Consider the following 16054-nt stretch of genomic DNA (forward strand, 5'->3'; position numbering starts at 1 on the left):
ATCTGTACTTTTTGTACCACTAAGAAGTCCCAGGGGCTGAGAGAAAATTTTGAGAGCTTCTTTGTAGTTATTGTTGCTAAGAAACAGCATCTTGGTATCCAAGTGTTCAGGCACTGAGACACTGTGTGAAGTCACTGTTTCATAATGGAAAACCTTTGGTAAATAGGTTGTTTAGGTGTGAGTAAATTGATGTTCACTCTCTGTGGCAAAATGTTCTTGTGTAACCTTTGAATAATAGTGTATTTCTGGGCCTCTATTCTTTCCTTGGCTCCAGCTGCTGCTATTGTTCCCATGAGAATCCAAGCTTCTACCTGAAATGTAATGAGAATCCTCTTCTTTCCCTCTCAAATCATCCATAATTATCTCAGTTCCTTGAGCATTAAGGTTAACAGATTTTAATTAAATAGTGTGGGTGGGCTTGGAAACAAACACTCAGACCTTTGATTGCATGTTATTGAGTTGCTAAAAATCTTTATTGATTGATGCCATAGTCCAGCTCGTGGTGGACTATGTCAAACAATGGCCAAAGATAGGATATTATCTTACCTGATACCTGCTCTCCTCTCAACTCTCACTCTGACTTTCAAACATTCCATAATTTTCCCATCACTGGAGTCCAACCTAAGGCTGCCATGTATCACTTAGTTGTTCAATAGATCAGTAGTTTTTCCATTTCTTTTCCAAAAAGGAAACTTAATATAGAGAATTGGTTACAAAACATGGAAATGCTGGAAAAGCAAAAAGGAGAGAGAATAAAGGATTTTAATAATTAAAAGCTTACAAACAGCCATATGCTATGTCTGAGACCTATTTGAGATACCATTGCAGATGTTTCCTGAATTACTAAAGTGTGTGTTACTTCTTAAACTGTGAGCATCTGGGACCACCTAGTGCCCCAGCATCACTCACTAGTAATATAGCACTACTGCATGATCAGAATAAAATGAGTCTCATTTCCTCCTATGCCTTCTCCTATTTAGCCATTCTTCCCTGTGGCAGCACTTCGCGTGGTGATGGAGACAGGGATCCCAGCCTCATCAGTTCTAAGCAGAGAAAGCAAACTGTGCATACAGAAAGATCAAATGAAAGCACAAATTTATTGTGCACAAGTCACAATACAAATTTTAACGAAAAGTTCTGTGAATCTAAAATCTGAGCTAATAAATACTCCCTTTAAGCGAAACTGTGTTTAGCCTATTTTCTGAGGAAGATGCCCATATGGTTAGATTAATCAGGAGATTCACAATAGAAAACTGCTGTTTATAAAATTAAAGGACTGTATTTAACTTTGTGCTAGTAACCTAGAAATGACTCCCAGAACTCCAAAAGAAATGGAGAAACTGATCTATTATTTGGTAGTTCTGGCTACTCTGTGAACTTTAGAATCACAGAAAGCTGAAACCAGAATTTCTGATTAGATTCATCTATGCATATGAGCAAAAGGATTGACTCAGAATGAGTCACTCAAAATGAATGACACTGACAGTTCTGGTAATCTATGCCATCTCCACAACCTTAGTTGTAAGAGATCTTGGAACTTCAGTTTGGAGATTTCTGAGAGAGATTAGAATATAAGGTTAAGGAAATCAGTCCACATAGTGCCTTCAATAGAAGAATTCAAAAATGAGTTTCTTTCTGAAATACCCTTTTATTCATCTTGATATCACTCAAACTTTTACAGCACTTGTCATATAGTACTTAGGAAAGATAAAATCTTTGAATGAGTCACATATGTAAGTTAGCTGTCAAGTAATAGTCAAGATTGACACAAAGTCAAAAGTCCTGATGATGAGAAACAGGAATGGAATAATCTATACACTTTTATTGGATATTAGATATTGAATATATAGCTGCAGGTTTTATGTAAATGCTATACACTGACATATAAAATGGGAGTTAATCTCTGATCTCAAGGAATTCAGAGCCTAAAAATTAATATATCCCAAACTTGTTCAAGACAAACACAGAATTATATGAATACAAGTTTACAGGAGAATAATTTGACTAATTTGTATTATCTGCCTGCCTACATGTCTTACCCCACTCTGTAATGGCTACCTAGTCACTTCATTCCTTTTGACCCAGTTTTACTATTTTTTCTTTTTAAAAATTTTTATTTAAACAACTTTATTATATACATGATAGTGTTTGGGTTTCATTCATGTAAGAACACTACCCATCACCAGTGCAACATTCCCATCACCAATGTCTAAATCTTCCTCCTCCCCATGAAACCCCTGCATGTACTCAAGACAGGCTTTCTATTTCCCTCATACATTCTCATTATTAGGATAGTTCAAAACGTAGTTATTTCTCTAACTAAACTCATCCCTGTTTGTGGTGAACTTCATGAGGTGAACTGTAACTTCCAGCTCTTTTCTCTTTTGTGTCTGAAAGTTATTATTGCAAGAATGTCTTTCATTTTTTTTATCTTTTTTGTGGTTTTTTTGGTCACACCCAGAAGTGCTCAGGGGTTATTCATTGCTCCAGGCTCAGAAATTGTTCCAGAAGGCACGGGGGACCATATGGGGCACGGGATTCGAACCGATGACCTCCTGCATGAAAGGCAAACGCCTTACCTCCATGCTATTACTCGGGCCCGCCTTTCATTTTTCTTAAAACCCATAGATGAGTGAGACCATTCTGCATCTTTCTCTTTCTCTCTGACTTATTTCACTCAGCATAATAGATTCCATGTACATCCATGTGTAGGAAAATTTCATGACTTCATCTCTCCTGATGTACCACAGTTTCTTTAACCATTCATCTGTTGAAGGGTATCTTGGCTGTTTCCAGAGTCTTGCTATGGTAAATAGTGCTGCAATGAATATAGGTGTAAGGAAGGGGTTTTTGTATTGTATTTTTGTGTTCCTAGGGTATACTCCTAGGAGTGGTATAGCTGGGTCGTATGGGAGCTCAATTTCCAGTTCTGGGAGGAATCTCCATATTGCTTTCCATAAAGGTTGAACTAGACGGCATTCCCAACAGCAGTCGATAAGAGTTCCTTTCTCTCCACATCCCCACCAACACTGCTTGTTCTCATTCTTTGTGATGTGTGCCAATCTCTGGGGTGTGAGGTGGTACCTCATAGTTGTTTTGATTTGCATCTCCCTGATGATTAGTGATGTGGAGCATTTTTTCATGTGTCTCTTGGCCATTTGTATTTCTTCTTTGTCAAAGTGTCTGTCCATTTCTTCTCCCCATTTTTTGATGGGATTAGAGGTTTTTTCTTGTAAAGTTCTGTCAGTGCCTTGTATATTTTGGAGATTAGCCCCTTATCTGATGGGTATTGGGTGAATAGTTTCTCCCACTCAGTGGAGGGCTCTTGTATCCTGGGCTATATTTCTTTTGAGGTGCAGAAGCTTCTCAGTTTAATATATTCCCATCTGTTAATCTCTGCTTTCACTTGCTGGGAGAGTCCAGTTTCCTCTTTGAAGATATTTTTAGTCTCAAAGTCCTGGTGTGTTTTACCTATGTGTTCTTCTATATATTTTTTTTATTTAAACAACTTTATTACATACATGATTGTGTTTGGGTTTCTGTCATGTAAAGAACACCACCCATCACTAGTGCAACATTCCCATCACCAATGTCCCAAATCTCCCTCCTCCCACCTGACCACCGCCTGTACTCTAAACAGGATTTCTATTTCCCTCATACATTCTCTTTATTAGGATAGTTCAAAACGTAGTTATTTCTCTATCTAAACTCATCCCTGTTTGTGGTGAGCTTCATGAGGTGAGCTGTAACTTCCAGATCTTTTCTCTTTTGTGCCTGAAAATTATTATTGCAAGAATGTCTTTCATTTTTCTTAAAACCCATAGATGAGTGGGACCATTCTGCATCTTTCTCTCTCTCTCTGACTTATTTCACTCAGCATAATAGATTCCGTGTACATCCATGCATAGGAAAATTTCATGACTTCATCTCTCCTGACAGCTGCATAATATTCTATTGTGTATATGTACCACTGTTTCTTTAGCCAATCATCTGTTGAAGGGTATCATGGCTGTTTCCAGGGTCTTGCTATGGTAAATAGTGTTGCAATAGATATAGGTGTAAGGAAGGGGTTTTTGTATTGTATTTTTGTGTTCCTAGGGTATACTCCTAGGAGTGGTATAGCTGGGTCGTATGGGAGCTCAATTTCCAGTTCTGGGAGGAATCTCCATATTGCTTTCCATAAAGGTTGAACTAGACGGCATTCCCAACAGCAGTCGATAAGAGTTCCTTTCTCTCCACATCCCCACCAACACTGCTTGTTCTCATTCTTTGTGATGTGTGCCAATCTCTGGGGTGTGAGGTGGTACCTCATAGTTGTTTTGATTTGCATCTCCCTGATGATTAGTGATGTGGAGCATTTTTTCATGTGTCTCTTGGCCATTTGTATTTCTTCTTTGTCAAAGTGTCTGTCCATTTCTTCTCCCCATTTTTTGATGGGATTAGAGGTTTTTTCTTGTAAAGTTCTGTCAGTGCCTTGTATATTTTGGAGATTAGCCCCTTATCTGATGGGTATTGGGTGAATAGTTTCTCCCACTCAGTGGAGGGCTCTTGTATCCTGGGCTATATTTCTTTTGAGGTGCAGAAGCTTCTCAGTTTAATATATTCCCATCTGTTAATCTCTGCTTTCACTTGCTGGGAGAGTGCAGTTTCCTCTTTGAAGATACCATTAGTCTGAAAGTCCTGGAGTGTTTTACCTAAGTGTTGTTCTATATATCTTATGGTTTCAGGTCTGATATCAAGGTCTTTCATCCATTTGGATTTAACCTTTTGACATGATGTTAGCTGGGGGTCTAAGTTTAATTTTTTGCAAGTGGCTAGCCAGTTGTGCCAACACTACTTGTGGAAGAGGCTTTCTTTGCTCCATTTAGGATTTACTGCTCCTTTATCAAAAATTAGGTGATTGTATGTCTGGGGAACATTCTCTGAGTATTCAAGTCTATTCCACTGATCTGAGGGCCTGTCTTTATTCCAATACTATGCTGTTTTGATAACTATTGCTTTGTTTAAAGTTTAAAGTTGGGGAAAGTAATTCCTCCCATATTCTTTTTTCCAATGTTTGCTTTAGCTATTCTAGGGTATTTATTGTTCAAAATGAATTTCAAAAGTGCCTGATCCACTTCTTTGAACAATGTCATGGTTATCTTTAAAGAGATCACTTTAAATCTGTACAATTTTTTGGGGAGTATTGCCATTTTAATGATGTTAATCCTGGCAATCCAGGGTATGTGCTTCCATTTCCGCGTGTCCTTTCTTATTTCTTGGAGCAGAGTTTTATAGTTTTCTTTGTATAGGTCCTTCACATTTTTAGTCAACTTGATTTCAAGATATTTGAGTTTGTGTGGCACTATTGTGAATGGGGTTGTTTTCTTAATGTCTTTTCTTCCTTATTACTGTTGGTGTATAGAAAGGCCATTGATTTTTGTGTGTTAATTTTGTAGTCTACCACCTTGCTATATGAGTCTATTGTTTCTAGAAGCTTTTTCATAAAGACTTTAGGGTTTTCTAAGTAGAGTAATATGTCATCTTCAAACAATGAGAGCTTGACTTCTTTCTTTCCTATCTGGATTCGCTTGATATCTTTTTCTTGCCAAGTTGCTATAGCAAGTACTTTCACTGCTATGTTGAATAGGAGTGGTGAGAGAGGACAGCCATGTCTTGTGCCAGAATTTAGAGGAAAGGCTTTTAGTTTTTCTCCATTGAAGACAATATTTGCCTCTGACTTGTGGTAGATGGCCTTAACTATATTGAGAAAGGTTCCTTCCTTTCCCATCTTGCTGAGAGTTTTGATCAAGAATGGGTGTTGGACCTTATCAAATTATTTCTGTGCATCTATTATGATCATGTGATTTCTATTTTTCTTGTTGATGATATTGTGTATTATTTTGATAGATTTATGGATGTTTAAACCAGCCTTGCATTCCTAGGATGATACCTACTTGATCGTAGTGGATGATCTTCTTAATGAGGCATTGAATCCTATTTGCCAGGATTTGGTTGAGGATCTTTGCATCTGTATTCATCAGCGATATTAGTTTGTAATTTTTTTTTGGTAGCATCTCTGTCTGATTTCGGTATCAAGGTGATGTTGGCTTCATAAAAGCTATTTGGAAGTGTTACTGTTTTTTCGATTTCATAAAAGAGTCTTCCCAGGATTGGTAGAAGTTCCTCTTGAAAGGTTTGAAAGAATTCATTAGTAAATCCATCTGAGCCTGGACTTTTGTTTTTGGGCAGACATTTGATTACTGTCTTAAATTCCTCAATAGTGATAGGTGTGTTAATGTACATCCTCTTCATTCAACCGTGGAAGATTATAAGAGTCCAAAAATTATCCATTTCTTCTAGGTTTTTATTTTTAGTGGCATAGAGTTTCTCAAAGTAGTTTCTGATTACCCTTTGGATCTTTACCATATTAGTAGTGATCTCTCCTTTTTCATTCCTAATACGAGTTATCAAGTTTTTCTCTCTCTCTCTCTCTTTCTTTGTTAGTTTTGCCAGTGGCCTATCAAACTTGTTTATTTTTTCAAAGAACCAACTTCTGCTTTTGTTGATCTTTCTGATTGTTTTTTGGGTTTCCGCTTCATTGATTTCTGCTCTCAGCTTTGTTATTTCCTTCTGTCTCCCTATATTTGGGTCCTTTTGTTAAGTACTTTCTAATTCTATGAGCTGAGACATTAAGCTATTCAGGTATGCCCCTTCTTCTTTCCTGATGTGTGCTTACAAAGCTATAAATTTTCCTCTCAAGTATCCCATAGGTTCTGATAGTTTGTGTTTCCATTGTCATTTGTTTTCAGGAAGGTTTTGATTTCCTCTTTGATTTCATCTCGGACTCACTAGTTATTCAGTATTAAGGTGTTTAACTTCCAAGTATTAAAGTTTTTCTTCTGTGTTTCTTTGTATTTCACATATAATTTCAGGGCCTTGTCAAGGTCAGCAAAGGTAGCCTGCAAAATTTCTATCCTCTTGATATTATGGAGGTATGTTTTATGTGCTAGAATGTAGTCTATCTGAAGAATGTCCCATGTACATTAGAGAAAAATGTGTATCCAGGCTTCTGGGGGTGGAGTGTCCTGTATATATCTACTAGGTTTTTCTTCCATTTCTCTTTTTCAGGTCTAGTATATTCTGTTGAGTTTCAGTTTGGTTGGCCTGTTAAGTGTTGACAATGCCATGTTGAGGTCTCCCAAAATTATTGTGTTGTAATTGATATTATTTTTTAGATTTGTCAACAATTTTATTAAATATTTTGCTGGCCCCTCATTCAGTGCATATATGTTTAGGAGAGTGATTTCTTCCTGCTGTACGTATCCCTTGATTAATACAAAATGTCCATCTTTGTACCTTACAACTTTCCTAAGTATAAAGTTTGCATCATCTGATATTAGTATGGCCATTTCAGATTTTTTATGGGTGTTGTTTGCTTGGATGATTTCCGTCCAGCCTTTTATTTTGAGTCTATGTTTGTTCTGACTATTCAGAGTTGTTTCTTGTAGGCAGCAGAAGGTTGGATTGAGTTTTTTGATCCATTTAGCCACTCTGTGTCTCTTAACAGGTGCAGTTAGTCCATTGACATTGAGAGAAAGAATTGTCCTGGGAGTTAGTGCCATCTTTATATCAAAGTTTGGTGTGTCTGTTGGTCAGTCTTGTCTTAAAGTAGGCTGTTCAGTTTTTCTTTTAAGAATGGTTTTGAGTCTGTAAAGTTTCTGAGCTGTTGTTTGTCTGTGAAACCATGTATTGTTCCTTCAAACCTGAAAGTGAGTTTTGCTGGGTGCAGTATTCTAGGTGAAGCATTTATTTCATTGAGTTTTGTCACTATGTCCCACCACTGCCTTCTGGCCTTGAATGTTTTTGGTGACAGGTCTGCAGTAAATCTCAAGGATGTTCCCTTGAATGTAATTTCTCTTTTCGATCTTGCTGCTTTCAGAATTCTGTCTCAATCTGCAGGATTCATCATTGTGACTAGGATGTGTCTTGGGGTGTTTTTTCTGGGGTCTCTTCTAATTGGTACTCTTCAGGCAGGATTTGATCGCATGTATTCATGAGCTCTGGTAGTTTCTCTTTAATGATGTTCTTGACCGTTGATTCTTCCTGGAGATTTTCTTCCTGGGTCTCTGGGACTCCAATGATTCTTAAGTTGTTTCTGTTGAGCTTATCATAGACTTCTATTTTCATCTGTTCCCATTCTTTGAGTAATTTTTCCATTGTTTGATCATTTGCTTTAAGGCTTTTTTAAATTTCTTCTGCTGTATGGAATTGTTATTCATCTCATCTTCCAGTGTCCTAATTCTATCTTCAACTGCTGTTAACCCGTGGGAAAGCTCAACCATGTTTTTCTTCAATTCATCTACTGAGTTTTTCAAACCTGTTATTCAACCTGAAATTTCGTTTTGGAGTTTTCTGATTTCTATCTTCATATTCTCATGATTCTTATTAATGTTCTCTTGTATATTTTCTTTGAGTTCTTTGAACATCTTCCATATTGCGACTCTAAACTCCTTATCTGAGAGACTGAGTAGTTGGTTGGTCATGTTCAAGTCATCAGAGTTGCCATTGTCATTCTCTATGTCTGGCACTAGTCTGCGTTGTTTCCCCATTGTCACACTTGTATTGTGGGTTTTTTTATGTGTTGTGGTTGGATTCATTGGCTAAATGATGTACACGGCCAGGAAGTGAAGCAGAGTGGCCGTGCTCCTCTGGCTCCACCCTTTCTGGGCTTGTAAATTTACCTCCAGGGAAGGTTCCAGGGAAGGTGAGCCATCTGCAGATGAGCCACACACAGGATTAAATCAGGCCGAAAATGGAGCACAGCACAAAAGACAGGCAGATAGGGGTGCTGGCATCTGAGTTCCAGCAGAGTTCAGCGGCTTCCCAGTTTTACTTTTATTGAAATTCTGATAATTTTATTGGATCTATAAATATACTCAGAGTTTATTCTGTTCTCTTGTTCACAAAAATGTCTAATTGAACAAATAGACAGTAAAATATTGGTTTCCATTATCATCATCATAACTTTATGCTATTCATGCCACATATTATTTTCTCTATTATAAATAATATCGTTCTAAGGTTTTTGTTTTATTAGTTGTGTTATTTGTATCCTCCCGACCTATGTGGATACTTGCATGCAGAATTTCTCAATAAAAACTTTTTGAAACTAAAAAAAAAAAAAATTCTGCTCCATTCAACTGGTCAAATACACTGTAAAAACATATCTAACTCCCTCTACTAAATAGGGATTTTTTTTAGTTGGTTGTTTTTGGGGGGGCCACACCCAGTGACATTCAGGAGTTACTCCTGGCTCTGCACTCAGAAATTGCTCCTGGCTTGGGGGACCATATGGGACTCTGGGGATCGAACCCAGATCCCTCCTGGGTCAGCCACATGCACAGCAAATGCCCTACTCCAGCCCTCAACAAGATTTTTTTATGTTTATTTTTTTATATTTGTGTTAGGATACAAGAACCTAAAAATCATTTAATTGTACTTAATAAGTTAGTAAGTTCTTGCATTTTTTCTTCTTTATATGATTTTTCTTATTTTTTAAATAATAATATCTTTATTTAAGCATCATGGTTACAAACATGTTTGTAGTTGGGTTTTAGTCATAAAAAGAACACCCCCCCCTTCACCAGTGCAATATTTCCACCACCAATGACCCCCAACTCCCTCGACCCTTACCCCTTGACTTTATTTGAGGTAGGAATTCTTCTCTCACTCATTACCAGTGTAATGATAGTTGTTAGTGTAGTTGTATCTCTAAGTGCACTCATCACTCTTGTGGTAAGCTTCATATCATGGGCAGGTCCTACTGGCCCTCATCTCTATTGTCTCTCTTTTTTTTCTTAAATCCTACAGATGAGTGAGACAATTGAGTGTCTATCTCTCTCCCTCTGACTCATTTCACTCAACATAATACTTTTCATGTGCATCCATGTATAGAAAAATCTCATGACTTTATTTTTCTGATGGCTGAATAGTATTTCATTGTGTATATGTACCACTCATCTGTTGTCAGATATCTGGGTTGTTTCAGATTCTGGCTATTGGAAATAGTGCTACAAAGAACATAGTCATGCAGAGGGCATTTTTGTATCTTGCATTTTCTTGATGTCTCCTGTATTGGTAAACAAATACAGGTCCTCAAAATACATGTATTGTAATGTTGAATATCTTTTACATTGACTTCCCTGGCCTATTTAGAGATAGTGATGTTCTGTGTCTCAGAGAACTAAGGTTCATTTAGCAGATCTGGAAATATGAGAGATTGGATCCAGAGAATCTGTGACAGACAGGAGAAGAGTCAGAGAAAATTTCATTAGTTCTCTTAGAAAGAAGAAGTGTACAAGCAGGTGTCTCTGACAAGCATCTCTGAAGTTGAACATATAATCTATCATTCCTTCTTTCAGACTGTCGATTAGAAATGACTGTCTATTAGAAATTAGAATCTCTTCCCCAAGGCCACACTGCTCAGAAGCATAATGAGATGAAAAATCACACCATGATTTAGCTCCAAATTGGCCAAGGGCAAAAGTTCATATTCAGACTTTGAGCTTTAAATAGTGTTTCCCTTCACTGAAAGTCTCTATATACTGAGTTTAAGAACTTTCTTTTAACAAATAATTCCTGTTCAAATATTCTCCCAGCCAACTTAAAGAAGTGCTGTGAGCAATTTTATTCAGAACAAGTCAGTAGTCTATTGGTTCTGTAAATGGCCTAACAAGGACCAGGCATGAAGAAAAAAATTATCCAACCGCCCAAAAAAAGGTGAGCCAAGCATAGGAGAGATGCCAGTCTAAAAATCCATCTTCAACTAAGTCAGGCAAAGGAGATATTTATATTTGGATTCCATTGCTTTGGCTTGCTAAAAGATTTTTTAGAAACATTTAGTACTAATTTTGACTCCACTATCTCTTATAAAGAATCTTTTACCCATCCTGCTTTACTGCACAGATGTTGCTGAGGCATTATTCATTCATCATAAATAAAATATTTGAATGGAGAAATGATCCTTTGTTTTCTGGAATGTGTTATTCTCTAAAATCCATTGATTTGCTCTTAATCTCACAGGTATAGTGAATCACTTCACTGACTGATTTGGGATTGATAGGTCTTTTATGACTCTGAAAAGATACAGATCAGAAGAGTTCTGGAATCTCATTTTCTTTTTCTATGTTGTGGTGAGAGAATCACAAGTAATTCCAGAATTTTTAAGATACTGCCTTTCTGCTACTTATTCAACCAGAATCTTCTAGTGTCATGTAGTCACCTGTCACCCAAATGTCCAGTCAACTTCATAAGAATACACAATGTTAGAAAGCAGAACTCTTCTCTGCCAAAATCTTGACCAAAGTAGAACCCATCTACTTCTATAAGGTCTCGATGTCATTGCTGTATTAATTTTCATTTCCCTGATTACATAGAATTAGAGCATCTTTTATTTACTTTTTTATCATTATTGGTAAGGTGTTTGTTAAAGTCTAACTTTTTTAATGGTTGTTTACTTATAATTGGAGAATTGTCTACGTTTTATTTTTTCTGGTTTGGAGTTATACCAAACCAATAGAACTAGGGCTACTCTGCTTTGTGCTCAAACATTGACCCCAATAGTGCTCAAGATACTATATGTTCCTGGGGATCAATCCTGAGCATCTGCAAGCAGAGTACATTCCCCAACCCTTGGGTTTGTTCTTTGTGCTTTTAGAAACCACATACACAAATTTATTATTTGAAAATATTTTCTTTCAGTCCCTGATTTGTCTTCTCATTCTCTTAAGTTCAAATATTATTTTTTCTCAGAATGATGTTAAGAAGCTCAGCCTTGCATAGTCATGACCTATGTCAATGTGTCCTTTGTAGGTCATTGTAAGTTCTATAGATAAAAAGAATGGGTAACCTCTTAGGGTTAAGTATAGAAGTAAATATCTTCTATTCCTATATTCATATATGGTATATTATAAAATAAAGTATTGCATCTGAAAGATTATCCCTGAAGAGAGGGTAAGTTCTTGGTCCTAGAAGGTGATGGTTTAAAGATCAAAAAAATAAAATAAATTAAAATGTATAGAGTAAATGATAATATCTGTAGGCTGGAAAATTAACAAACATAAAGCAGTTTTCAGTTAATATGTAGATGGATAAAAATTTAAAAGAGAGCCTTTTGCAAAGTTGTTAAAAACATGTAAAGCAATAAAGTTGACAGTTTTATTTCTCATTGGGAGAAAATTAGCAATATAGCTTAAAGTTTCTTACATTCTTGGAGTGACAAATGGTGATCTCTTGACATTTAAATTATAAATATATTATCTTTATCTATTGACAAAAGTATTACTAGCTTTAATCAAAAGTAGGTCAGCATAATATCCACTGTATTAAAAGATTACCTTTGAAACATGGTCCTAAGTCTAATTGAAAAGGCTTAGTGCTTTTTATTTTATTTGAAGCAAATATAAATAGAAAATGGACTTAGAATAATATTTTTCTCTAGAAAATGAAAGATACAGCCTTTACTCTCGCTTAAACGGTTTTTACGTTTTCAATTACATACATACATTCATTATATGCAGGTTTCTCATCTATATCTGCTAGATCATAACAATGGGGTCAGAAGCAATGCAAAAGAGAAAGGCCTTCAGGATAAACTCTTCCTTGTAGTCTATAGTCTTCTACAATCTTGCCTTCAACTAACAAGAGTTTATGTTCATAAGTATTAAAAAATAAAGTAATATTAAACACGAATTTGGCTGAAGGCCTGTGAGATAGTTCAATTCATAAGGTTCTTACCTTGCAAAAAAGCCAACCATAATTCTACTTTCAGTACCAATCTTGACCCCAGAGCTTTGCTAAGAGTGATCCCTAAGCACAGAATAGGCCCTGAGCACAGATGAGTGAGCCACAAACCAAAATATATGTGTGTGTTCATTTGCTTGATAGTTCATTGCTTTATAATCTATAATCAAAGAATATTGATATATATTGCACATATATATTTCCAAAATAAATACAAATATAATGTCTTGATTAATGTCTTTGATTATACACATAGTCTTATATTTTCTATTTAAATTTTAACAAATATATGTTCAATTGTTCTTGTTGCTATTGTGAGATGCTGCATATTCAAAATTAATATCCACGCATATAGAAACCAGTCTTTTCCCAATCTAACCCAAGAATACCCATTGGTATACATAATAAAAGCAAAGATCTTCAAAATATTACATTATACTGAATGATCAAATTATATGTATTCAAAATCAAAATCATCTTTCCACAATCATAACAAAAATAACATAACATAACACAAAAATAACAAGCTAAAGAAGACCTACATGCATTTTGATTATAGAAAAGTCACTTTACAATTACTCACTGAGAATGTTTTCTCCACATTCCAGGCTGTCTTCAAAATAAGTTCTTGATCAACTGATCTGTATTGAACACTGTTCAATGTCTTGGTTTCAGATGGCTATACCACTGATGACATTGAGTTTTACTGGAACGGAGGAGAGGCAGCAGTAACTGGAGTGAATAAAATTGAACTTCCCCAATTTTCAATTGTTGACTATAAAATGGTTTCCAAGAAGGTTGAGTTCACAACAGGTGAGGATTTTTCTCCCAAAATGAACTAGGAAATAAAGTAAAGGTGAAGTAAAGGTTACGGCTAAGTGATGGTTTGATTTTTTTGTCTTTTTTTTTTCTTTTTAATTCAGGGGCATATCCACGACTGTCGCTAAGTTTCCGTCTAAAAAGGAACATCGGTTACTTCATTTTGCAAACCTATATGCCTTCCACACTGATTACAATTCTGTCCTGGGTTTCTTTTTGGATCAACTATGATGCTTCTGCAGCCAGAGTGGCGCTAGGTAATACATACCCGAAACCACAGAAAGCTGATGGGCTATACCTTTCAAGTCATCAATGTTTGGAATTATAGGCTAGGACTTCTCTCATAGCTAGCCAAAAACCTAGATTATCATAACAGGGCTTGAAAATAAGCAGTTAAGAATATAGTAAGTGTTTACAAGATTGTATTTTTTAACATTTTAGCAAAATAAAAATGATAATCTTGGAGTATATTTAACATAATATTAGGGCTTTGCAGAAAAATATTTTGAAATTCTCATTACCATAATTCTACTAAATTTGTGGTGAGTTCAAATTTGATCCCTTATTTTTACACAGGTAAACATTTAAAATGCATTATTTACAAGTGAGTTCAGAGAAACTACAAACCACCACTTCACAGCCACTTGCAAGTTATGTCGATAGTTGGGGTACACTATCTTGGAAATATTAACTAAAGTTAAATCATACTGATCAGAGTCTCTGTTAAATGGAATTTCTTGCATTTGAATCAAGTGCACACATTTTGTCAGTTATATTAATGATGGTAACAGAACAGAATAAAAGTGGTTTCCTTCCTAAGAAAATTAATGTTGGAATTAATCCTGCCTTGGTTGAGTAATTGCTACAAACTGAAGAGTTACAACTGAGACTTAAGGATTTCTTGAAAAAATAGAAAATATCAGGTATCTAAAGAATCTAAGCATGAGAAAATTTGCCTAATTTGATACTGATACCATTTCAGTTATCACTTTGGGGTTTACACACACACCTTTTCCAAATATACCCAACTGAATTAAGTGATCTATATACTCTTACTGCCAAGTGTCATTTCTACAATTTAACCACTACTACTGCTATTTGACCCAGCAAAGCCAGGCATAACAGGTTCGGTGAATCATCCAATGATGGGAATTGAAATGAGTTATTTGAGCTAATTCACCATGCCCCATCCTTTTTTTTCTTTTATAATTCCTTCCCTTGTCTTTTTTAGCTAATGTTGCTGGGAGTCAGGAATATAGCACATATGCCCTGTTGCATAGCTCACATAGTTGGTTGTGGTACTCACTGGAGTACCCACTTTTTTTTTTTAGCTTTGTTCTGTTTTGTTCTGGAGTCACACCCAGTGGTGTCATTTCTGGCTTGAACTCAGGAATTACTCCTGGCAGGATCAGGTTATCACATATGGTATGTATTGAATTGAATCCAGGTTGTCCACATGCAAGGCAGGAGTCATCCCCACTGTACTATCTCCATGGCCCTGAAAATAACACTCCATTTGTGGTGCTCACACAGGTGCTTCCCAGGGCTTTTATATATTATCCCAGTGCTCACATATTTTTTACAATCTTTTTCTTTAAACAATTTTATTTTAGGAAAATAACTTTTAAAAAAGACTAATGGTAATGTTTCATAAGACATTCAAGCACCACACCCTCCATCAGAGCGTGCACTTCCCTCCAAGATGTGATGCTTTATACATGTGGCTACGAGGCATGGGACACTAGATATTTTATGAGGCAATAGGTCAACCAAAGAACAGGACCATGATTTATGCACGCGGGTGTCTCCACAACACAACTCCCATAAATATTTAATATAAAGCAAGAACTTTTGGGTTTTGTGTCTTTGTTTAATTTTCAATATTTTGGTTTACAATATCACCCAGTGATGTTCAGGGGTTACTCCTGGCTATGCACTCAGTAAAAGCTCCTGGCTTGGAGACCATATGGAACGCTGGGGGATTGAACCTCGGTCGGTCCTAGGTTAGCATGTGTAAGGCATATGCCCTACCGTGGGCACCACCGCTTCAGCCTGTACAATATTAATAATGGTTTCTCATTTTGGGGTTCTTTGTTTTTGTCTTTGGGAAACACCCAGAGGAACTCCTGGCTCTGTGCTCAAAAATTACTCCTGGCAGTCACAAGAAGGAGGTTTTTTCTGGGGGAGAGGCATATAGGATGCGGGGATTGAACCCAGGTTAGCCATGTGCCAGGCGAACACCCTACCCGCTGTGCTAATACTCCGGCCCATTTCTTACTTTTGGCACTGAGCTCCCAGGCCCTGCTAGAATCATTTAAATGTTTTAGTCATGGCTACCTCCTGTCAATCTTTCCTTTCAACATTTACTAAGGAAAATAGTTTATCAAATCATACTATTTGAATATAAGCATGACTGTTTAACGAAAAATTATAGAATATTATCCACAGTCAG

At 36.4% G+C, this 16054-nt stretch overlaps 1 protein-coding gene across 1 annotated transcript in view; it reads left to right on the forward strand.

Annotated features, from left to right (window-relative positions):
* Positions 1-16054, forward strand: part of GABRB1 (gamma-aminobutyric acid type A receptor subunit beta1) — a 473522-nt gene that overhangs the window by 422858 nt on the left and 34610 nt on the right. Inside the window, exons 6-7 of the mRNA XM_049790155.1 lie at positions 13459-13596; positions 13707-13859. Coding sequence (XP_049646112.1) covers positions 13459-13596; positions 13707-13859 — 291 coding nt within the window. The remainder of the gene's footprint in view (positions 1-13458; positions 13597-13706; positions 13860-16054) is intronic.

This window comes from Suncus etruscus, chromosome 16, assembly GCF_024139225.1.
Source record: "Suncus etruscus isolate mSunEtr1 chromosome 16, mSunEtr1.pri.cur, whole genome shotgun sequence".
NCBI classification, from domain to species: Eukaryota; Metazoa; Chordata; class Mammalia; order Eulipotyphla; family Soricidae; genus Suncus; species Suncus etruscus.